The sequence below is a fragment of the Necator americanus genome, chromosome IV, assembly GCF_031761385.1.
Source record: "Necator americanus strain Aroian chromosome IV, whole genome shotgun sequence".
Taxonomy (NCBI): domain Eukaryota; kingdom Metazoa; phylum Nematoda; class Chromadorea; order Rhabditida; family Ancylostomatidae; genus Necator; species Necator americanus.
The window spans coordinates 10,244,880-10,270,302 of NC_087374.1; the positions used below are offsets into that span (position 1 = coordinate 10,244,880).

Sequence of the window (25,423 nt, forward strand, 5' to 3'; positions counted from 1 at the left end):
AAAAAACAACCGGTATCGATTAAGTTGCCTGAGAAGAACGTTCTCTCGATCGTTGGGAACGTTGCTTGACAGCTCATCTTCCGTTCATAGCGAAGATGATACATTTCGTTTTTTTCTGTTTTTTTTTCACTATCTAAACATTTTGGAGAAATAAATCTATCCGCTATAGGACGCTGATGCATTTCTCCATGCATTGATTATTTATCGCTTGATTCTTCTCTTCACGGCAGTGTTCGAGGAAATTTTCGATGTTGGATTCTTTACATTGGTGGTTGGAGTTCGATACGTAGTCTTCAACAATGACAAGACACAAAACACCACCTACAAATCTAGAAATCAGAGGTCTTAGTCCTCCCAACGAGGCAACTCATTACACCCTTGGGACTACCGAAATGGTGATGCGCATCGGTGGAGAATTACCTGACAAAGCAACTCCTTGAACCCGTATTGGTATGGAAACCCTATTCGACCTGTAGTTTATTACAACGCAAATTTGTGCACCCGTTCTGGTATGGAAACCCTTTAGGTCAGGTCTGGTCTGTTTATTTTCCAATTCTGTAGGCGTTAGCAGTTGCATCTTTGAAAAAAAGCGATGACTTCTGGTCGTTGCATTTGTAGAGGAATGTTTCTACTTTACACTGTTACACGCAGACAAAATACGCTCCGATGTCCTCTTAAGACTGAAGGAAAACAAACATCGGAAATTCCCCCTATCCTCATCTTTAGGGAACAGATTTGTAGAAGGAATTGTTGCAGTTCACAACCCTTCACTAATGAAACGGGTCGATCTGTATGCGCGCGCTAACAGATCACCGTGGAAGGCGAGTGATGCCGTAGTGCACAAGGTCAGGTGGCTCTCTGCCTAGATAATCATCAGTGGAAGGTCCAGAGCCGACATTTCCCTTTGCTATGATCGATCCTCATTCACATGGTTGCAATCCTTGTAGTGGTTGATGTTCAGCAGTTTCTCGTTCTTCTTACGATTACGACTGATCTGATGCTTAAATTTGAAACCTCAAAAACTTCTACTTTTATTAATTGCCACATTTTCATTGTCATCGTAGTACTGGAGACACGGACACAGGATCACAGTCCTCCTCACGGGAGAGGACTTCGGAATGCTCAAGGAAGATTTAGACGTGAAAAATCGCTAGGAAGGCACATAATCATCGACTTGAAGAATCCCTAATGAAACGACAATTGCCCGAGAAATGCTTTCGTTCAAAGCTGATACCAAGATACTCCAATATGGACAACTGCACACATAATAGGGTCGAAACGACTTGAATCAGGCGCAGTTGCGTAGGCGGTTGCGCTCGAAGCGCTGCGGTGGAGCGTAACAGTTGGGATCGTGCGAGAATCCTCGCTACCACCACCCACCTCTGCAGATCGCATGGTCCCAGCTCGATTCCCGCTGCGCTCCACCGCTCCGCTTCTAGCGCAACCGCTTACGCAACTGCACCGTGCTTCATGTGGTTTTGACCCGACTATAGTAGTCTGATTGTGCAAATGCACCGTTTCTCAACCGACCGTAATTTGGCGGTGGGGAGGAATCGAGACAAGGTAGGTAACATGAAGTATGCAAGCGTACACATTCGTGCATGATCGTTGAAAAATATGGAAAAAATGTTCGAAGAAAAAAATTCACTAGAACAATTCAGTAAACTAACTTTTAGTAACGGATGTTTGACATTTATCATTTATTGGATTCAAACTCATCAAACCGTAAGAAAAAAAGTAATGATGTTTCTCAGTGCAAGAAAAACACTTTAAATCTATAAGTTATTTATAGGGTAATTCGGACAACATGAAACTTAATTCCAAGAACGCCATGGAACATCCCCACTTCCTTTTCCACGACTTTAATTCCGAAATTTTCCATAGAAATTTATTTGTGGAATTTCTTTGCTCTGCTATCCATAGTGTAGCGCAAATAAATCTCTTTCTAACTTCCGTCGACTCATCCTCAATTAAAATTAGTTACGGTAATAATGTTTGTGTGCGTGCCGTTCCCATCAAGGTCACGAAATGAGGCCTTTGAGTGGCGTGGATTTTCTTCCAAATTTGGTTCAACACGGTGTTGCTTTTGAAATGCACATTTGTATTTGAATGAGTTCATTTCCTCTAACCGTACGCGAACGAACCGTTGAACTCCTTCATGTTATTGTGAGAACTATGCCGTTGACCATAATTTACTGTTTACTGTAGATGCTTCTTGTCGTTGTTGTCGTTGTTCTCCTCACATTCCTTGCGCAGCGTTGTAATTCATTCACGTTGTTTTCTTATTTTCACGCTCTTTTCTCTCCGTGTGGTAATTCTACAGTAATTTCAGTATCCTCAAATAGTCTGAGCCTTGCGCTCAGTCTTTATTCCGGTCGCTTGCTCATTAGCAGACGAAACACCGAGGTTTGCTCTCGAAAATACCGGTTAGTCCCTTAAATCAAAAATACGTGTCACTACACCACTTCAATGTTCTAATATATTTACTTTTAATTTCTCGAATCTTGACCGGCTCAAGTCCATTTTTTTGCTTTATTTCTTGTTCATCAACATTTGCTTGTGTAGTCTGCTTCTTCATTTTATTTATTTTTTTCAAATTATTATTTGTCAGCTACATTCTCAATAGTGGAGGGAATGTCGCTATGGACTTGAAAGTTCCATTGCGAAAGCTCTATATTTCAATTGGTTTAGAGTCTCTTTAAATTTTACTGCTTTAATGCTTCTTTTTTTTAGCAATGGCAGCTCTGGCGTCTTTTACTCGTAATAATCGTAATTACGGTCAGCAACCGATCGATAGCGTAGTTAACCCTCAAAGGGAGCGCAACGGATTGGATGCCAAGGCTAGCCAGTCAGTTTTTCTCTACTGCTTCTTATTTTATGCATCTTACGTTTTTCACATCAGTAAATTCGCAGCGACAGATATTTATTCGGGAATTTCCTCTTCACTTTTGCATGTTTTGGTCAGCGTAAAGTTTTTGCTTTTGCTACATTTGATCCACGTTTGTCCACCATATCTGTTTGTTTACGTAGAAATATCTAATACACAGTTGTAGTGAACGAGATGTTTTCTATGGAAAAGTGGTCTTTCGTATCTGTAAAATGCTATCCGTCATACCTTTGTTAATCTGGTGTAGCTATGAAAGCTATGAAATGTATCATATTGCAATTTTACGCGATCCTGAATCACTGATGTAGCTGGTTCAAATTGATCCTGATTACATCTACATCTTTAGTGTTTTATTTCTGATTACTGGTAAACTTTTTGGCCGAGTTCGTAGATTTTTTTTTGGAAATGAGTTCATTTTCGTAATTTGATAGAATTAAAATCTAAAGATTTATTTAAATTAAATTGGAATTAATTAAATTAAGATTTAATCCAAACTTGATCACGGTTCTACTCTTACCCGTCTATATGATGAGCGCTAAGTATGAACAACCCCTCAGACTGAAATTCTTATACACAAAGACTAGTCTTCCAGTGTACATGAGTTTCACCATTCCGACCACTCATTTCTTGGCTGGTGAACGTCTTGCAAAGTGAACATCTTGATGTAGTGTTGTTTGCAAATAATAAATGGCTGGTAATTGCTAAATCTAATGCACTATAGCATATGTTATGCCTCGTTGCTAGTTCGAAACAGTCGGAGAATGGGTTGCACTCGTATCGCTGAACATCTTAGTTTGAAAAAATAGATTTTATCAACAAGTCAACAGGTGGTGCCGAATAAAATCCCTTTCTTTTCGTTTTGTGATGACGAATCTGAATACAAACGCAGTGGAAGGTCTTGTATATCAAACTTTCCTTATCCATTCTTTTCTCATTTTTCTTTTATTCAATTTAGTATTCAGTGTTATTCAATTAGTTCCTTTCCATTGTTTCTTTCTCTTGTTGCCCGTTCAATTCACTTTCATTTCGTCGAATCCCTCTCATTAAGATCTATCTGGCACGGGGTTTGTATATTCATAATGTGGTAGTTGACGATAGGCCGACGGCCGAAACAGGATCTATTCATTCATTCGATGGTCGCTCACCAGCACTCACCACAGCCTCAGTTGTCATTCACCAGCCACCTGGTTCTACGCTGCATGAAATTATGTGAATAAGATTCCGTTTCCCATTATTATGGGCTAATGCACATCTATTCACTTTAGGTGCGAACGGTATGTGACTGATGTAGAGATATGTAGATTCGCGTTTCTTAGTGTAAATTTAATGCGGTGACAGTTCATTGCCAGTCGCGCGTCATATGAAAAATGCCGTCGGTGCTGCACAGTTTTAATCCGTCGCCCATTCTTCATATTAGTCAGCTGAGATGAATTCTTGTCCGTGTCTGGAAGCTCAACAAACTGTTCGAATTTTCGAAAAACTGTCTTTGTTTCATCACATTCATGTGTGGTCCCTTATACGTTTATTTTGTCTTTGTAATTCTGTGCTTCTACACATCTTGACTATTATAACTATGTTCCTTTCTTAATTCGTTTCTATTTTCAGTGTTCTACTACTTCAACATTTCTGTAGGATTCTAGACTGATAATATACTAGGTAAAAAGCGAACTGAACGTTTTCTTAGCAACTAGTCTAACAAATCGAACGTTTTAATTTTTGGTGATCTCAGCATGTTTTACAGTGCACCATTCCCACTCTAGCGAAACCAGGGAAGGTTTCATGAGATGTCGTAAGTATTGATTTATTGATTTTTAGTGATCATCTGATTTCATAGATTAACTTGCATCTGTCATTTCCATTTGTCTAGACTTTAAAACTTAAAACTTGGTATTCCTTGTTATTAGTGGTGAGTTTTCTCACCCTCTTCGTTCTTGTTTCTCGAAGATTCATTCATTCCTCTTGTTTTCCAATTCTGGATATTGGTGATATCTGCTGTAAACTAACAAAATCTGTTTTTTTTTCAGTGCTTCTTTTAGTTTACATTTCCTTTTATTTCATTTAATCTCAATTTTCTTACACATGCGAGAATGCCCGTTTGAATACGAAAGGGGACGTTACGAAAGCTTGCATCGTCCTCGTTCCGCCGGCGCCGTTCTAGTTCGAGCTAGTCACACTTTACTGTATCCCAATCGTGTTACATCATGAAAAACGTATTGCATTCCCAGGGTTGGACCCTCCCTGAAAGATGATTCACCTCATTTCACTCGTCTGCCATTGAAACGAACCTGTATTTCCACTTATTACATCGACTGAGTCATTATTACTTCAAAAACTGTAAAATTTTCTGCATGTTGAACTTTGGACTTTACAAAAATGCTTACTTGTGGATTACAACATGCTTATGAGCCCGGTTCGTTGTCTTCATATCGAGTACGTAAATGAAGGATTGCAGGTTTTCTTAGTCATGCGGTATATTTACTATATGAGTCAACAACGGTTTCGAAAATTCGGACATTTGCTTGAAGTTGTGCTTCTATTTTTGTTGAAATACTTACGTTAGATTCATTTTCTCTTAAATTCGTTACACATGCACAAGTACTCCTCTTGCGAAATTATTGTTAGTTATTTATCTTGCGAATTGTTACCGCATTGTTGAGCTGAGATACGAAACAATTTTTTCATTACGGATAGGATAGAATAAGTTCATCAACGTAAATTATGCAGACTCACTCGTGATATACTTCTAGAAAGCATCATTTCTGATTATTGACTTCTCTCTGACGTGTTCAGGAATCAACCGTAACAACGTAATAAACCGTATGTCTGAGGTCTTCGGTTTTTGTGGTATCAACTATTTTTTTAAGTAGTAAAGTAGTTTTTTGGAGTATAATGTCTCAGTTGTAGTACTGAGCAAAGTTTCAACGATTAATTATTAGTAATAATGGAGGCCAGAGCAGTTAAACGAAAATTTTATTTTTTTCTAGTGTTCTCAGTTTCGCGAGTGAGTTTTTGTCAACTACAAAATAAATGACACTACAGATTTTGTGAGAGGCCGTCCTCTTTCTTTTCCTCTGCTCAAACACAAAACTAACCCCGTTTCTAAGATTTTATCCCGGTTAGTTGATGATTCGAACCATGTTGAGCTGCGATTCAGTGGACTTTTCCTTTTTCCCGTTCCCGATCCTCTCCGCGTTCCTTGTTTCGACTCCAACAAAGAGTGGGCCTCCGATTTGTGCTGTGTGTTTAGTAGGTCCTATTTTGACCGACAACGCTTCAAGCTGTGGCCTATTTTTGGAGAGCGGTGGTCGTTGGTTCGGCGATTATTCACTCGATCACCCAGTGTCACACGCGAAACATTTTCCAAAGGTGCTTCGCCTTCAGCTTCCTTGTTGTTGAATTCGGTTCCGCTTTCCGATGGAGGTTCTACGTACAATGATGATATCTGTTTTCACAACCGGTCCGTATTTCGTGTATAGAACTTGTTGCTTGTTGTTGCTTGTTCGAATTTGGAGTCAAATCTTTTCTCCTGCTCGGTAATGTTGGTGTGGGATCAATGATGCCTGTGAGCGCTGCATGGATTACTTATTTGGCTACCCTTACTACTTCTCTTTCAGGGTTTTTTTTCATTCAATGAGTCAAAAGCGAATAAATCAGTGTCGATTATTTTTCCATGTGAACAGGAGAACTTATCACGTCAATATTATCAACCTTATTTGAATCTAGAATGACATCACAGGCAGTTTTCTATTGTTGACAGCCACCAAAAATCGTCATTTCATCTCCAGAATAAATCCACGGTTTTTTATCCGTCATAAAAGACGGAGTATTCTCATAGCTTTAGGTTAGGCTGCAGCAATCCAACATCTTTCTGGACTTATTGTGAAGTCCATCATTTATCAAGATTTCTTATACCCTTTGCTTTCCTTCGCTCATGCTAAGAAGTTCAGCTTGCATCGACCACGAACGCTCTCCATAAAAGAAATATGGAATGTCGAAAAATGGTTAAAGGAGCACTTCCCTTTCGTTTGATGTATTTCCGTCGATTTACCACTTTTTTCTTTTGAAACCGGATTTGAGAACAGGAGTTCGGATGTCGTTGTCTCTCTTCTCTTCTCTCAAGAATTTACTTTTCTGGTGGCGGTGTGTCCTGCTTGAATCGTTCTTAAACGGTGAGTCAGCATAATCTTTAGTTTTTTTTTTGTTTGGCAAAACTCCGAATTCCGAAAGTTAGTTTGTTATTACATTGGGTGTGCCTAGAATTTTTTGTACTCGAGCTCTTTCATTGGTCGTATCTGTTACTAGGTGTCAGCTGCGGTGCCGCACTGTTTTTACGTTCACATCCTTTCGTTCTTACGCTATCGTCAGCTACCGCCCGCGCTCGTTTGACCTTTGCTGGTACAGACGTTTTAACTTGTGAGTAGGGAGGACGACGTGCCAGTTATGTTCGCCCTTCAGATTCATATCTACAGAAAGTCTTCTCGTTTGTTTTGGCGAGTTGATCATGTTTATGGGGGTTATTGTTGACTCAGAATACCTTTCCGCGTCGTCAAACGAATACATTACCATTTTGGAATACCTCTCGCCGTATTCACGAAATGCTTCCTTTTATATATATTCATTTCTTCAGTAAGTTGTTGTTGGTTCACGATGATACAGTATTGAGTTACGCGCTCCACTCCTCTCGCCTTTGTTGAGTAGATGTGAAGGAGCTATCGTCGGACCACTTTTTACCGCGGCGCCAACGTATATGGACGTGAATTTCGTCATTCATATCTTTTGCTAATAAATGTTCTCTTTTTCATTGAATGAGATCGTCTGAAGAATCGCCTGCCTACTATTTCTGGGGAAATCTCCCTTTCAAATTAATTTACTCTCGACTATTTATCATCGATGAATTACGACTGTGCGTATGTTTGGCTTGTTATAAAGTAAACATTCACTAGTCTCGCATTTTGTATATTGCTCTTATTCTGCTAACCTTTGGCCTACTTGCGAAGAGTTTTCGACCCTTTCTTCAAAATCGGATAACCAGATAATTCTCGAGTTTGCATCTTGGGAAACTCATCAGGGAAAGATGTGTAAGTAATGTTTCATCATATGTAGTGCGACCATGGATCTTGAAAAGTTCGATCCTGCGATGCCCCTGCTCGAATTCGAGCATTTTGATCCATCACATAATTGTTTGAACACTCAGTTGATACATGTATGTATCCAAATCCAGGGAATTCCATATAGTTTACTACTTATGTTAGCGGACTGTTTTTTAAAATCACATTTCAGTGCACAGATGTTGAGATGAGAATGAGATGTGTCCACAATGTATCTTTGAAAATCTAACAATTACGCCCTGTTCTCCGCACACTCTTCGCTCGCACAAACGCTGTAAATGTAAACTGTGATGGATTGGGGTTAAATTGCAGGCTGCATTGCCTTCTTTCAGTTTCGAGTTAAAAACATGACATGACCTCGTTTCCGCGACTCTTCTTTCATGAAAAGAAGCGCTAACCTCGTTAATAGTTCGTTTTTATCGCAAATGTTTTCCAGCAAAGTGAGGCCATTGCCAGACATGTCCCCGTCTGGAAATCTCTTGACAGTCAGATCCATTATTCATCGGTTGTTCGTGACTGAAGTGCGAAAAATGAGCGAGCATCAGCAACTGGAGTGCGTTTTTGTTGTGGAGTTCATGTGCAAATTCCTCGTCAAATATTGAATGTGTGATGAAAGCTGGCTTCGTTTGTAAATAAACACTGACACTAGAGCTCGCAATTGTAGATGAAGTGACGCAGCAGTCGTCTCTGAATGGTGTTTTCGTTGGTCTGCTTTCTTCTTCTTCGCCGTTTTACGAGTCATGTCAAGCGTTTTAGTAGTGCCTATTTTGTAGTCTTAAAATTGTTTTTGTGGTTGTTTTGGGTAGTGACATTGTACGTCGCTAATGCATTCGAAAAACCATGCGCTGTGCTAAGATGCTTGAAATTTATTTTTGAAACTATCCCTTCATATTTTTTCTTTGTGCTTTTTGGCAGAAGTACCGCAGCACAGTAGCTTAGTACGGTAACACACTTAGAAATCATTCAGAAGGAAACTCGCATGTGGTGTACTATGAGTGTAGTCGAGTGGGTGGCTCTTAAGCACCGTAATTTTGTGTCATTTGTAGAATATTTGAACATGCGAGTTCTCAAGATTTAGTAGTCTTTTGGCTGTTTTTTTAAAATCAGGTTCTCTCTATTTTTAACACCATAAAAAAGATTTTTGATTTCGCCTTTGCGATCTTCTTGAGGTTTCTGGTAAAAACACTCGGTTACTGGGTGTTTTGAATATTCCAAACATTTGTTGATGCATTATTCATCACGTGAGCGCTGCTTGTTTGAAATCGTAGACCTTCTTACTGTTTTACAATTGTTCACTAGTTCTTCTGCTTGATTTCGTGCAATTTTTAGTGGTATGACGATGGGTGCCTCACAGTCACTTGTCGGGTTGGCTACGTTTGTGGTGTACAAGCACTTGGCATTGACGGGAGCACTCAATGACAGATTGCCATCTTCTGTTAGTTTGCTCAAGTACTCCGCTGTTGCAAAAGCTTTACCGTCGCTGAGCATTGGCCTTAACTTGCATGTCGCGTTGCATTCCTGTTTTGCACAGGTTCACCACTTAGAGAATCCACGTTCGTTAAAGGCATCACCCCACGAATCTGTGGTGGTACGGATTTCAGGTGGACTATTCGTATAAGGCAAGTCGATTATGGAGAGGGGGTGATTCCGTCCATTTCTTCCTAATTACCGTAAAAAACGGCCCAGAAGATGCGGCGCGTGCACAAGGCTGGCGCGCTCCAATCGAACTAGTGGAAGATAGCACGCCGGAACGCTCGAAGCCGTATCTTCAGGGCCGTTTTTTACGGCAATTAGGAAGAATTGGACGGAATCACCCTTCTCTCCATAGTCTCCCATCCCGTATACGAATACTCCACCTGAAATCTGCACCACCTCAGATTCGTGGGGTGATGCCTTAAAACGCTTTCTTATATCAGTGAGTCTTTTGATATCGACATGACCTCGAGCTTTGTGGACCTAGCCATGAATAGTCAGCTATTGAATCTGCTTTTACTGCGGTCACCTTTCCATAGATACTAATATTAGCTTTCACTCACTAAGTTTTCCTCCATTCGCGGCGTAATTTTCTTCTAAAACTGTATGTGCTAATATATAGTTGTTTGGACGTTGAAAAGTGGTTGTGTTATTGACGATTCTGTGGATTAATGTTTACGTTTATGGTGGTGTTTTTAATCCATCATGGTTCATTGACCGTTTACCGTGAAATCATGAATTTTGAAAACATGTTTTCTGCACAAACAGAAATTCTGTTCTAGCTTTTCCCATCTTCGCTATATCGCATAATTACCAGTACGATGGTATCGGTTCAATACAGTTATAGATTAGGCATAAGTTCAAAATTTAATGAGATCTAATCTTTTAACAGCTACTTGCATTGGTTTTGGGAAGGGAAAGAGAGTCGGGCATTTTCCCATGTTTCAAGAAGTTGGTCACGATCGCGCTGCAGAAATCCTCCCTAATTGTGGCCGTCTTCACAGAGTCTTGCTGGGAGACCCCTCCTATAGTTTCCAATGTGGGCCTGCTCCTCTGGTGGTGACCAACTACAGGTTTCCTCTTCTTTCAAATATTTTTCTTGTGGAGTCAAAGTAAAGATGCTTTGTTCGAACTCGAAATGTGCAGATTTTTTAGCCAGTTCAAATATATGTACAATGTAGTTGTGCTGTATCGAGCGTTATGACCTGACGTTTAAACACATCTGGTTCATTTCTTTTTAAATTTATTTTTAACATTTTCCCCTATTGTGTTGTATCGGAACATGACGTTTCGAAAGCAAAAAGGTCTGAATTGTATCCCCCATTTATAATTTAAAAAAAATGAAATATATTAATGACTGCATGATTGAAAGGCCATTACGAAAGTGTGGGGGAGGGTACTCAACGAAGGTGTGGGGAGGCCATTATGAAAGTGTGGTACTGGTCTAATCGAACTGTACTTTAGAGCCTAAAAAAGTTCCAAAGCACAAAATTCATCCTTAACTGTCAAATGCGGATCAGCGATGACTTGTTGATTAATGGATTATCTTCTAAAATGACAAAGTTTTGTCAATTAAGAACGGTCTTTGTGGTCTAAGAGGCGCTCTTAAGCACAATTCGGTTAGAACAGTGTTAAATGCCCCTCAACGAAATTTTATCGCTGGTTCTTTCTGAGTTCGATTGTTTCCGGATTTACTGGTTATATATATATATATATATATATATATATATATATATATATATTCTTAGGAAGCGTCTGTGATTTTCTTAGGAAGCAGATTCACTCTACATTGTGTAAGTCGTGTTGAGTTGATTGAATAAATTTCAGCGAATTTCTTGATTGAACAGCACGTCGCAGCCGCTCGTTATTTTACAGAATTTCCCGCACAGTCATCCGTGTAATGTAGCTTATAAGAAGGGCTATATATCAATGTCATATCTTCTTCTGAAATGTATTTTTTTCAAATCCCATTTCATGGGAAACGGTTCAGAGCGTTCGCGAACGTTGACGAATGCTCAGCGGAGGACCAAGCAAGCATTTAGTCAAAAATAGCCATCGCATTGTATGCTCATGATGTTTCCGAGTCCGCATCTATTTATAGTCGCTGTGTTCAGTCCAGTGACGCCCTTTGTTCGGTTCGAAAGTGATGTTTTGTGGTTGTTCCCTTCCACAAGGTCCCATTAGTTTTGTTCTATAAAAATCTAGGATTATAAATGGTGTTGCCTGCTGAATGTTTTCATATTAGCATTTAATTAATGCAGCAGTTTTCATGTAGAAAAAGGGATGGATGTTCGTTTTATTTTTATTCTGCTATTCATATTAGCTATCTCTGCAGCATTTGTTTTTTAAATGTTTGCAGCACTTTTTTTTTTAAAGTGCCGTCCTTTTATGGTTATCCTTCACGGTACTATGAGTTTAATTAGAAGGTGCTTTATTGGAAAGCGGAATGCCTTGGATAGGTACTTGTAAGCATTTCATCTGAATAGTTAGATTTCGTCATTCGCTTACTGGTAATAACTAAACTATTCTGAACCACATAGATCAAGAATAACTTCGATTCTTTTATCACTCGATTCGTACAGTATGCTTTCATTATCGCTGTTTTCCTCCCCAACACACACACACACACACATATTAGCTGATTTCTTTAAGTAAAATCTTCGCCAAAAAGTGTGAGACCTTGAAATTGATCATCCGATTTCGCCCTACTTTCATACATACTACCTATATATTTTCGCGTACCCCCATTTCTCAAAGATTTTGAGAATAGCTGGCGAATACGATTTCCTCTCCAAATCTGTCGCGGTTCTTGACCCATTGTCCGGTTTATCGGGTGTATTTTCCTCTCCGACCGCTTTCGTCGGTCGTCAATCTTTCGGCCCGGTATTCCGGCTTCGCAAACTCCATCAGCCGCCGGCGCCTCCTTTTCTTCAATTTTGGTCTGTTTACTTGCGGTTTTGCAGACTTGGCTAGATTCACGAGACGTCCAATACCTTGTTCTAGTTGTTTGCGAGACAGCTTTAGTTTTTCCTTCTCACAGCAAGCTCTGCCTCTGTTCTTAATTTTTCTTTAGCCACTGTAATTCCAGCTTCTGTTCCCGCTTCTCCTGTTCATTCTTATCTGTAAGATTTCTTGGTGCACTCGCATTGCGCTCACAACTGTTCTAAGAGGTACTGGAATTGCAGCTATTGCTTACTGCAGTTTGGCGCTGTAAAATAATTGACTTCCGCGTCATTCTGCATTATCATGCGTACATCCGTAGCCTCGGTGAGCTCTTGTTATTTCAGCCCTGATGTGTGTTGCTAGGACAAATTATGCAGCTCATTATGTGTGAATATGATGTGAAGTTTCCTCCTCCATGAGAAAATAACGGAAACAGCTTGCTTTGCGCCGAATGCACAGAATTGTGGAAACTAGCTTCTCCTGACTTTTTTTCTGGCTTCTTGCTACGTGTTTTCAAAAAAATCCATTGCATGTGTAAGTGAAGAGTTGGAAACGAAGCTTATATTAAATCTGAAAATAAATGTTCCAGATATCCAATGTATTGGGTATCAGTACCGATATATTTCCATTTTGAGTCTAACATAAGTAGAGATTTAAGGAAGATATCACTAAAACCCAAGCTCTTAATACTAGTAATTTGGCCAGTAATTTCCTTTAAAATTACTAAAAAAAAATAGGCATTTATAGTGGAATGTTTTGTCCTCTGTTTCGACGTTTTCAAGACGTTTTACAGTAGCAACCGTTGACGTATCATTTATGATCCTGTTCTCGTAATCTTTTTTTTTCTGAATTGCACTTTTTAATTCATTTGGTGGTTCGATGTGCTTTCGCAAAACGTCTTGGTTTCTATTGACGTTGAGACGAACCGGAGAATTTTTATGACTTCCATTAAAAATCTCAAACTTGTGTAGTGATGGTTTCGCGAATGTACCAGCAATGAGGTCGGTTTTTCTGTGTTCGGCGGCGATGTGGTCTCTTTTGCCATTGTAAACCGGAGTCGCTGTCCGGCAAATACGCTCCGTGGCCTCTCGACCGTCTGTCCCGTTCGACCATAGATAATTCGCGCCAGCGGAGTAATTGGATGGATACTAGGATAAATCTAATCAGTTCGAGAAGCCTACTAAAGAAATATCTATTCCTTTCAGCTTTCTATCAGATTATCCACAGTTCCCCTCAACGATCCTCTAATTTTGCTTTCTCTTTTATTATTTTAGCATCCATAGTTACGATACTAAAAGTTAAGTCTTCTTTCCATTCTCTTTCTAAAATAAGGCGCCCAAATCCCAAACCTATTAGAACTTTGGCTTCTCTTCACTTTTATATAGATAAACTGGATAGGCGAATCCAGTCATGTTTGAAAAAAAAAACCTATTCGTTGCAAATCTCTTTCGTTCCTATGCTAATAGCACTTTACACACGCTACACTAAGATTTCAGTAGAGTAAGATGTCGAAGTGTCACTTTAAGTGTAACGGAACCTATGTTTTGTTCATATCATTCTTGATCTTTAGCCGAAATATTCGCTGTAATCAGGTCACGTCCTTTGTGCAACTTGCAGCTGTTTGCGGATAATACTGTGGAAAGTTTTAAAGTGAACGCAAAAACGTTCTGCTGTTGCTTTTTAGTTATGCTCATCAAGAGGTCCCGTTTGAAAATGCACGAATGCTTAATTTAATTGCTACCTCGTCTTGCGTGGTTAAGGTGAATAAAACTGTGGATGTGACTAAATTTCATGTTGAAATTTTCTTGTAATTAGTCGCGTGTTTCATAAAGTTAGCCTAATTTATTTTAGTTTTTCTTTTTACTTGAACACTTGTTGGTGTTTACAAACTAGGAGAATGTGCTTCTTGTCTTTTACTGCTATTCTTGAACGACGTTGCCTCGAATCCTCTGGAGGGTGCTAACGAATCTCAAGAAGCTTATATTGCAATTGATATGGGATTGTTTAGTGTTGTATTCATTTCTAGAGCGTAAAGTTCGTTCCAGGTTTTTTCTTTTGATATAGAAATTCACTGGGGTGTAGGGATTTCGTTCGTTGTGGGGAAATCAGCATGGTCATTAACTTGAAGAGGTGTTCCAGATGTGCAAGGAAGTCTCGCAGTGAGGAGTTGTCTGTTTTTGGCATGACGATGAGCAAAAGATGCATGCAATAGAAAAAAAACATGGAAGTAAAAAAAAACACTTGTTCTGGACCATATATATCGTATAGTATTATCTTTGGAAATTTTGCTCTTAGCAAATAGCAGTCAATTTCGACCAATTCGATAATCCTGTGCTTTATAATGGATTAGATCACTGGAATTCGAATTGAATCCCCCGAACAGCATTGTTGTCTCGAATGTTTACAGTTGTGGCCTCGTTTCATGTTACTAGATTGTTAACACTCATTCACACCATATAAGCATTGTGTATGCGTCCCATTGAGGTTGCTGCAGCAGCAAACGAACATGTTTTACCTGCGGTATTGAAGGACACGGTGACGTTGCCGTAAACATTATTATGAGCCCCTATTACGCGTGATCGACGTCGATGTTATCGTGTACCATGTAGGTGTATCAGTAGCTATTGTGTTGGTTTTTTGCAAATTCGAGTTTTCTGGCACCTATTCATCCATAAGGGGTTCTTTTCGGAGTTTTTGCCATAGTCCAAATTGTTTTTTTGTTCCTCAAAGAAAAGTTCCCAAATAAATTTCCAGCTGTTGTTTTAGGTATTAAATTACGATTTGTATGAAAGCATCATAGCTATAAATCAACCATTGTTTCAAAAATACTATTCTTTGTTTCTAATTAGCGGTTAATTGGTTGGTTTTTTTTTATATTTGTATAGTGATGAGTGCGAACTTGCAATGGTCCTTGAACTTATAATCGCGGTTGGCACACAGCAAATCTAGGACCTCCTTTAAAAGCAGAAAAATGAATAATTTCACCTTAGGAATGCTGAATTTTATGCATGAAGCAAAGCATACAAAAAACACGCTTCAATGATTTTCTTAACTAACTTTTATCTGGGTGAGGAGTCCTTGCGTGAATTAATTCATTGTGTATGAGTTTTTTTTTGTCTGAATTGCAGGGTTTTTTTTTGTTTTTTGTGTTCGGCGGCGACTTTTTTCATTATTGGGAGCTTTTTTAGGTTTCGGAACTCAGCTCTGGAACTTTTTGAATATTAAGAAGAACATTTCCTAAAGTTTGAGTTGGAATATGACATTTTAATGTTGTTTCCATTTCTTTACTTTTAGAGATCTTATTACACAATTACTCAACAGATTTTACACGTCTCTTGTGCTTCTTCATATTTCAACGTTAGCTGCTGTGAGAGTATTGTGTATCTGGCCGAGCCTTATACGCTCTGCTGGCCAATCGACTTGTGGAGGAAATGCGATATGGGGCTAGAGCTGATTCGCAGACCTCCGCGGCGTTGCTATCACGCTTTGTAAAGCAGCCGTTGGGCAAAGGTTGACATCACTTGCTCGCATCTTAATAGTGGAACTTGCGAGCGAACACCACTTGCACAGCGTGCAGCAATGTTCACTGCTCTGCACTTTTATCTCAGAAAAGATGCACGTCGGCTTCTTTTTCTCACTGATTGCTTTTCACGCATTATGTAGGACCATAAATGCACTACCAATGAGTTTTCTCTTTCTTTTTTCAAACCAATTAATGCGAAACAAGTTAACGCAGTACAATTTGCTCTCCAAACTTATTTATAAGACTGGTTTTTCCATTAGTTAATTTTCAAATGATTCCTAATACACTGCCCAGTATTTAAAATTCTTCAATCATTTTATGGATGTTTTGTTTTTTGTTCATAGCGATCGGTATGGGATTAAGAGCGAGACGAAAGAAGTTTGTTCTCGAATGACAAGGAACGTACATCTATGGATTGTTCTAAACGTCCGCTAGCAATTCTACAGCTGAGAGATTCTCATTAATCAAGATCTGAACCTTCACTCACATTTCGCTTTCGTTCAAATTAATTCTGGAAGGTAAATTGCATTGCGAAGCCTTTTAGCAGGTTGTGAGCAGAAATGAAATCCCTTAAAGTCTTTTTTTAGAGAGGGTAGCATAGCTAGTGAAAGTTTCACTGAACCATCTTGACATCTTAGTTTTGAAAAGGGAGTAATCAGCTACACATTTGTAGTTGTTCGTGTTCACTAGTTTACCGGCACCTCTGCAATCCAACAGCAATGTTTCACACCACATCCTACTTTGCGAATGCGGCCTTCTGTCATTGTGCACTTCACCGTCGATTTATTGCTTTTTTGTTGCGCTTCGAACATCCTAACCTCGAACTGGACGATCTCGTTTTACGGCTTCCCCCGATTGCGGCGGGGGTTTCCCCGCGTCTTTTTTTTCACGGACTGCGGGTGCTTGAGGTATTCAATTACAAGTTGTGAGTTTTTGCTCTGCATGCATGCCTTAGTTGATTCAATTACGAATCCCTGTATAGCTTGTACGCTCGTTAACTTGTCAACCAGAACTTGCTGAAGGCGGTATATTTTGTGTCGAGGTGAATTTACTGATAAAAACAGATAGGTTTCTTTCTCCTTTGTTTTCCTCCTGATCTGTTGTATTCTATATTTCTCTCAGCGGAATGCTCTTTAGTTCTAATTGCCTCTTTGACTTCTCCTTTTTTGTCCTTACTCTTCTAGCAAATTCGTTTGCTTCTCCCGAAGATCTCCTTTTCTTTTTTTTATTCAATTTTAAAATAGTTTATTCTTTCTCCTTTCAATTAATTTAGAAGTAGCGGTTTTCAAAGCTGTTACGCTAAGCCAAATGTGCAGAGCTTTTCCACAAATAAATGAGAAGTGAATAGAGATATTGAATTGCTCATTTTGAGAAAATATTGTTTTAAAACTATGTGGTACGTTTTTGTTGTGTTTGTGAAAAATCAGCAAGTTTTGGTGCAAACAAGTTAGACAGCAGATCACTTCCATTTTGCATTTCCTTTTGATCAGTGATCGTTTAATGAACAGAACCAGTTAATTTGCGTACATCGAGGGCATGATCTTTTCCGATAGCTTGACATTCGCTCATTGGTGACCTTTTATCTATTCACCAACATTTGCTGTAAAAGCAAAGTGAAAGCGGTGTTAAAAGTTGAGCCATGTCAATATCGAGGCTTGGGCAAAGTGCATTTTGAAATGGGAGCTAGAAAAAAAGCAAAGGAAAAAGAAACAGCCGCAGGCTTTCAATGCAGGAACAAGTTCCATTAGATCGTTCATTAAGCTGGCTTGTTTAAAGACTTGCGCATCACCAAGGTTGTCGTGCCGTTGTACAGTGAACGACTTTCAGATTAGCTAAAAAAGTAAACGATTCGGGGCAAGTTCCATCAGAAGATACGCAAGGCATCCGAAGCTGCGTATGCAAAGTCTAGGAATGAAATGTTTGCGAGCAATGGTGCCATGTTGAAACAAACTTTGTGTGGAGAGAACACACGGTGCACGTTCCGATGTGGCACATTCGATAAATAGGGATGCAATGTTGTGCTTTTGTATGAGAAACACCGGTTGTGTACACAATTGTTATTATTGCAGCGGTAGTTCATTCTTAGCAACAGTTTCGCACGTAGAAAAATAAATTAGAATTTTATTATTACTATTTTTTTGCAGTTCATAGCAATAATCCTAAACTAATTAGTCTTTACCTATTAGATTGGCTATTTTCTGAAAAGTGCATTTGGAAAGCAGCCCTCAAATCTCAGATAACTCCTAGAACTTTCATTTCAAAACCGGCAGCAGTCTGCCAATCAAAGCAGGAAGCCAAGTTTCCACTCTGTTGACGCTCGTTGTCAGTTTTCGCAGACTTTCAGCCGTGTTGACCGTGTTCTCGCTAAGCATTTCACATTACATTCAAGTTTGCAGTTCACTCTTTTTCGAACGATGTTTGAGAACGACGCACAGTCGTCATTAGAGAAATGAAGATGATTCCGCCAGTTATTTCATTCTTTTGAGACGTCCACATCAAGACGATTACGTTCGTTTTCGCGAATCTTGAGTAACCGGTACACGCTCACCACCACTTTCCGCAGGCAAGGAGGTTATCACCATCAAATAGCCTATTGTGACCCAATCGTCACGCGGAACTTGTCTAACATTGCTCATAATCAACAAATGGGAGCTCGGATCATTTCAAAACTTCTAAAACGTCACTTTAAATATTATTTAATTGCATGATAGGACGGCAATTAAGAAAATTGTTGTGTTGTTAGCCGAAAAAAGCTTCATTTGAGGATTTTCACCACCATTAACGAAGTTAGCTTTTTTTTGTTCGTTCTTTGTTTGCGTTTGTTTAATTGATTGACATGTCGTAGGATGCATGATTCGCGGTGTGCCAGTTTTGCACTAAGACGAAGTAACAAATCTACTAAATGCACTCCCTCCTGCAGTGATTTTCATTTCCAGCTTCGTTTCCGCACCACCTTTTTCAGGTTTGCATTTACGTCCCAGGACAGTTTTAAAGGTCGCTCATCGCTTTTTTGGGCGTGCAGAGCTCCATTTCATGGAGCGAATGATTCCCACCGAAAAACCTGGTACTCAGGAAATGCTACTCATATTTCTCTGTATTGTAGTGTTGGATTAAGCAAACCTTCTGAATGCATTCTGAGTCGCAAAATATGTCCGAGAAGATCTCGGAAAATGCTTTTTTTTTTGTAGATGTCATAGAATCATGCTGTGTTAGGTATTATACTACATTAAACACTTCAATGAAATTTTATTGAAATGACTTTGAGGAATCAATTTTGTAAAATAAAAAAAAACTTTATACAGTTCTGAGCCAGCGCTGCAGGTTTTTCATACAGTCATACATTTAAGTTCATTCACCAAATTCAATCATTTTGTGAGAACTAAAGTGTCAACTATTGCAAAACATAGAAAAAAAGTTTTTTTTTGGATTTGAAGTACTAGAAAACTGTCCACTAATTCATTCTCCTAGCTTTAGAATTAAGAAATCGTCAAACGTAAACTGATTCCATGTTTGTATTATTTTTATATATCGTTAAAGACTCGAATGAAAGCGTTTCATAGCTCTAAAACTTGCAATATCCACCTTAGAAAAGAAAGCAAAAATTAAAGTGCCATTTCGGACTCACTTTATTTTGAGGAACTTTATGATTATGGGACGAACTCGATGTAAATGAAAACATATCATGCCTTCGATTGATTGTAATCCTCAAAAATGTATTTTGCTCTTAATTACAACTTTATGTTGATTTCAGCTAGCGTACACAAGTTGTTAGCTTTCAAATTCCAACTCTTATTTTTTCTTCGTTTGTCGTTATTTGCTAAATTAAAATTTAATTATCAGGTTAACTCTAAAAACTTTGAATTTGTTCGTCCTAGCATATAAGCGGGTTTTTAGTGGAATTTCAGAGTGATTTAGTCTGCATCGACCATCTTTTTTCTCCATTGCGAAAGCATTTTCGATGTTTGTCAGGCGGCAAGTCTATTCATCGGGGTTTTGCTTTTGTCCAGTACCGCATTTTGTTTAACGTATCGCACTTGGAGCATCGCCGCCGCCGTCACAGTTCCCCATGTTTGCCGACTATATGTGTGACCAGTGTGACGATGCGGAGTGCTCCAGCTCCAACTCAGTCACGGAACACGCTAGTACAGCGAGTCGCGGGTCGTGTGTAAGCCATCCGTCTCCGTTGACGTTGGCATCTGTGCTGTTGCCGAAAAACCTTTTATTGCTACAATTTTCGCATCCGTATTGTAAAAGGCGGAACTATTTGTGAAGGTGATTTCGTGGACGTCGTAGTGACTCCGACAACATCTGCTGTCGAATGGATTGCTAGTTGATTTCACGCAGATTTCCTTGTTTTTTTTGGAGGACCTAGTATTTTTTCACACTACCATCTCACGAAACTATACTATTCTGTTATCCAGTTATTCACCATGTATTATACACGGTTCGCTACTAACTAATCAGCAGTAATGCGTATTTTGGGCAGACGCCGGCTTACCATGCTGATGCTGCTGGCTGGACTGCTCTGACAGGTTTTAGGCATCACACCCTCCGCTTCATTCATACGCAACCACAGCTGAAGCCAAGTGCCTCATTTTTGCCTCGCCGCTTAGTTCTTGTTTTCCGTAAGAGAGCACTAATTAAATTCATCATTTTAGAATTTTGCTTGTGATTTTTTATTTGTGAGCAATGTCATTCACCTCCACCGTGGTGTTTTTTTTTTCAGGAATTTCGTTTGTTTCATGTTCTGAGTCTATTTTCTTAAGGCGCACTTCTCGATTCCTATTGAAATTTTATCTTTTCACGTTTGTGAAGTGTTAAATATATGTTTACACCTCTATAAAACTTGGGTTTATCGGCTTATTAGATAATCTACCAGCTCTCTACGGTACCAATATTCACTGACCATTCGCTCCTGTCTGTGTTTCTGGTTTCTCGATAATTGGTATGATTCATCTGTGAACCTGTATTTTCTCTGAAATGACGTGATCGTCGAACTCGTCCTAATTTCACATTTGACTTCTGAAATGGCGCGATGGAGATGCGCTTTCGATGCGCTGATAGACTAAGTGTTTACATTTCAGCGATTCGCCAGCGGCTCCAGGTCTCGTACGCCAGCTAGGTTTGAGTGGTATTGCAAACGGCGCCACAGCCACAAGTTTTTGTTCAAACGCATCTTCAGTTTCCGGTACGTTTTTTGCTAAAAGTAACTAGTTTCTAGCGAGAAATTGCGTCATAGTTCTTCTCTGCTACAGGAGGGGGCACTGCTGGTTTGACAGTCGTTCTACCGCAGTCATCGCGTTTTTCAACCTCATCACTACTGCACTCATTGCAAAGTCCTGCGTCATCAACATTCACTTCGTCAGGTCACCGGCAAACTGCAACGAATCGTTACGCTACCTCGTCTCATCTACCGCACTTCGATCGTCGTAAGTGAACTGTTTATCGCTTTTCATTTCTTATCAGTGATGCTGTGTATTCGTTCTCTTATTTGTGGTCTTTTTCTCTCTGTGTACTCTATTTCTGGCGTTCTTCTCTTTTATCGTGATTTTCCTCGATTGTGGACTTCATTCCTGGAATCTTTTATTTTCTTGGTAGTGACTTTTGGCTGCTGCATTTTTTCTTCACTGCTTCCAATGCTGTTCTCTTGATTCTTTCACAATCTTCACAACATCTGCTTATTTTTATGACTTATAAAGAGTTCTGTTTCATATCATTTGCAGATTTTGACGAATTGCCGGAGATATTTCTTTTAATAAGTTCCAGATGTTAGCCTAAAATAGCTATCATTTCCATAGTTACTGCGCGGAGTGCTTTCGTAGAAAATTTTTGACTTTTCCTTATCGTGTCAAATTCGTCGTTGAGTTTATGATTGCAATTTTTTCCATGGTGAATTTCTAGCAACAAACAGTAGGATGATTTCTTTCCATACTTATCTAAAGTGAACTAAGTAGTTGTGAAGAATTGAAGTCAAAAGTATGGAATGGGCGGCTTAAAGAATCTGATTTTACCAATTCTGGGGCTTTGATGTAAAGCCCGCTATGTTTTTGCACTAAGAACTTGCGCTTGTCATTTCATATGCGTATGTGGGTGTGAAATATATCCCTCAGAGAATAAAAAAGGGGAAACTGTCTTCCCGATTCTTGTTTAGCACCTGATCTGCACTTTCATTTTTCTCCACCGCAGAATTTGTTATTGTTATTGGCTTTGTTATAGTACGGCTTTATATATGTAACATTCTACTTCATCTTTTTGAATTACGCGCACAAGTGTAGCACTGAAAATACAGACGTTTGGATATTAATCGCGCTTTCTCAAAACCCATGCAGCCATTTCATAATGTGATTCCGGAATCTTACAATTACAGTATTTTTTGTCAACCGTTGCCACGTAACGCGGCGCCAGGCGTTCCTTGATGGGTTCCTATTGAGGTTCTTGCAATAGTTGGTAGACTCAGATGAACCAGGGACGTGTCGTCGTCACAGTAACGATTCGGTTCAACGTCCCATCTACAGTTCTCTTGGAGTCGTAGACGTTTTTTTCGTTCCTCGACCGAATTCAGATGGTAAAAAGACGCGGTCTAATCATTGTAGTCGACCTTCTAACCAGTACTTTCTCTCGGTTAAGTTCTTACTGCCATCAGCGCTCTTATTCCCCGTCTATACTTCCTATCATTACATTTTTTTCTCCGTTGCGATTATTCATTTTCTCATGATCGTTCAACATTTTTGCATTAAAATCTTGTGTTCTCGTTGTTTCACCCGAAGAGGAGCAGAAATATGTTTTCCTAAGGACTAGACTTCGTTCTGAGCGCACCATGGCCGGATTTCCTCTTATCCTCCGCACACTGCGTATCAAATTACGGCGCTGGTCCATCTCGTTTCCAGCTATCTACCATTCTAATTTATCGCCACTTTAACTGTAGAATCACCGTAACCGTGTGTGCATAGCTTAGATGTTTACTGTTGGGGTTTGATGATTTCATTGGTTCCACATACTTAGCGTACATCTTTCGTCCATATGTTGCTCGTTAGCGGGTGATTTGTACACAAAAGACGTATGCTGTACGAAATCCTTCCAGCTTTTATCCTAACCCCAGTTGTCCGAACAAGTTTTGCCGACTTTTATGCTTTCTTCTTCGCTAAAATTTTCCTTTTGTTACAGTCTATATTCAAAATTTGTTACTGGTTTTTTTTTTACTGCATCGTATTCTCAACAACGTCGTAACGGATATTCTCGAAAAAGGGAATCTTTTTGATCTAAATTGAAGACAAGTTGAGTGTACGTTTTTATGTTCATCCTTCCATTATCAACTTAAAAAATAAGACAAGTTTTGGGAGTTTGGTGAAAATAGAATACAATACGACAAGCTCTTCAATCCCTAAGACGCTCATGTTTGTCTTTTCTTTTCATCCTTTTTCTGCGTGACCTATCAACGTATTTAGACGATTGAGTGTTGCTTTTGGTATTTTCTTTTTTCTCCCTCTCTCCCTCAGTCGGGACTTCGTTAAATTTACACGGGTTGTGCGAAAAATTCCTACAAAGGTCAAACAAACAAGCAAAAAAATGTTCCAAAAACGGAAGGGAGGAGGGCACTACACTACGACCTTTAGAAAATTTCAAAGCAATGTTGTCGTTTTTTCAGTGGGGTTCTAGAAATTCTACGGTCCTAGATTTTTTTCTGCATCCACTCACAGTGTGCACACTTTTGTATTGTTACCCTATGGATTTTCGTAGTGCCAGAATGATATGTGGCTCGAAGTAGGGTATTTTATTTAGTAGGGTATTTTTACGTTATCACTCATCTCATCCTTTTTATTCCCTTAGCGAGATATTTGCCTGCTACACATCACTTCCTTGTCCACCCACCTCATATATCTTCTCCTTGGCAGCCCCTTTTCACGTGAGTTCTTTTTCAGGAATTCTTCCTTCTGATTACTGTATTTCAGCAATATTCGCTGGAAGTTGCACAATTGAATTTTTGATTGTGTAACCTTTTTCGAACATACTTTTTCGACCTTTCGAGATTAATGTTCCGCAATACATGCCTGTTGTGTGACTTAATTACTTTTTTAAGTTGCTATAGAGAAGATGTCATGGAGCTCCTTGTGGAGTGGGCCCCAGCAGCATTGATCAAAGCCTACAAACCGAATCTTTTTATTCACGGATTTCCATGTAGTTCAATAATTTTGAATCGACCCTTCATGATAGATTCAGAAATAGCGTGTAAACACCCCAATAGAGTAGTCTGATTTTTTTTCAATGGATATTCTTGATTGAAACATAACTAGATACTTACTTTACCCGTGTAAATTGTAATTTTTGGTGCTTCTACTGCAGTTGGTGGGTAAAGGTGTTGATCGGACAGTTGAGCTTATCTTGCTGGCGATTCTCCCATTCAAAGTGCACTTTCACATGATGTTTCTTCACACGAATGCATCGTCTTTGGCGCACGGATGACATTACCATAGAAGATGTGAAAGAAGTGATGCAGTACATTGGACCGCGTCGGCTGTCTCGTCTGCGCATCCTCGACTGACCTCCCGACCTGCCATCTGTCCTCTATTTGGACGTTGAGGCTGAAAGGTATCGATCCGCGCTAGGGCAAGCATTCTCCTTGTGTGGTGTATTGAATATGGCAGTAGAGCGGAGCTGCAGTTGCCACTTGCATTGCATCTATTACTTGATTGCTAAGCGCCTTCTGATTTTTTTCCTCGTAATTGGACGTTTCCGTGTTGCACTTTCCCTTTATCCTTTTTTTTTCTCGGGCAATTCATCTATGGTCTCATCGCAAATATTCCGCTTTTACTTCCAGATGTTTTCAGCGGTTAGTTTACTAGTCTTCACTTCGGGTGTGTGTGTGGGTGCGGTTTCCGCCACTTAGTGAAATGCTGTGGCGATGAGCTGCCGTATCTAGGTGATAGAGCCGTCTGTTTTGCGCTCTTCCGTCGTTTTTCCCTGCTTTTGCGTTCATAGCGAAGGTGTCACATTACTAATGATAACTCCAAGAACGGTGCCATGCTTCGATCGATGACTCCTACGTACCTCTTCATTTTGTCTTGTGCGTCTTCGTAAAATCAACTCTTCGATGATGATGAGGGGCTCGTCGCAATTAGGGGTACGCGCACAGAGAGAGAGGTCAGGGCGAACGGGGGAAGAATGGGCGAGTCGAGCGACGTACGATGCGCAACTGGCATCCAGCGCCCATGCGCAGCGTTCGATGCATTCATTTTGCGTTCATGCAACGGACGACCAACAAATGCGACGATCGATAAGCTGGTCAGCGAATTAGCGTCTTTAGATGAGACGATGATGAAGACGCCCTCAATCACTCGAAAATGCGGTGCTTATTTCCTTTTCCGGGTACTGCGGGTTCTTTGTATTACGATGTAATTTGGCTTTGTTGAACCTTAACATTTTCTTTCTTATATCAAATCATTCTCTTGATCTCGACAGTTTTTTTTGGCTGCATAATGTCGGTCACTTTTG

General features: G+C 39.7%; 1 protein-coding gene across 2 annotated transcripts in view; it reads left to right on the top strand.

Moving 5' to 3' along the window:
• Positions 1–1,509: 1,509 nt before the first annotated feature.
• RB195_000825 (uncharacterized protein) overlaps positions 1,510–25,423 on the top strand; it is a gene marked incomplete at both ends in the record, with an annotated part of 38,340 nt that continues 14,426 nt past the window's right edge. The window contains 6 exons of one of the 2 annotated variants that reach the window (XM_064197357.1): positions 1,510–1,563; positions 1,793–1,922; positions 2,364–2,426; positions 2,734–2,848; positions 21,019–21,122; positions 21,190–21,363. In XM_064197357.1, coding sequence (XP_064053238.1) covers positions 1,510–1,563; positions 1,793–1,922; positions 2,364–2,426; positions 2,734–2,848; positions 21,019–21,122; positions 21,190–21,363 — 640 coding nt within the window. Of the gene's footprint in view, positions 1,564–1,792; positions 1,923–2,363; positions 2,427–2,733; positions 2,849–21,018; positions 21,123–21,189; positions 21,364–25,423 lie in introns of those variants that run through there. The other variant, XM_013447488.2, reaches the window with a different exon arrangement.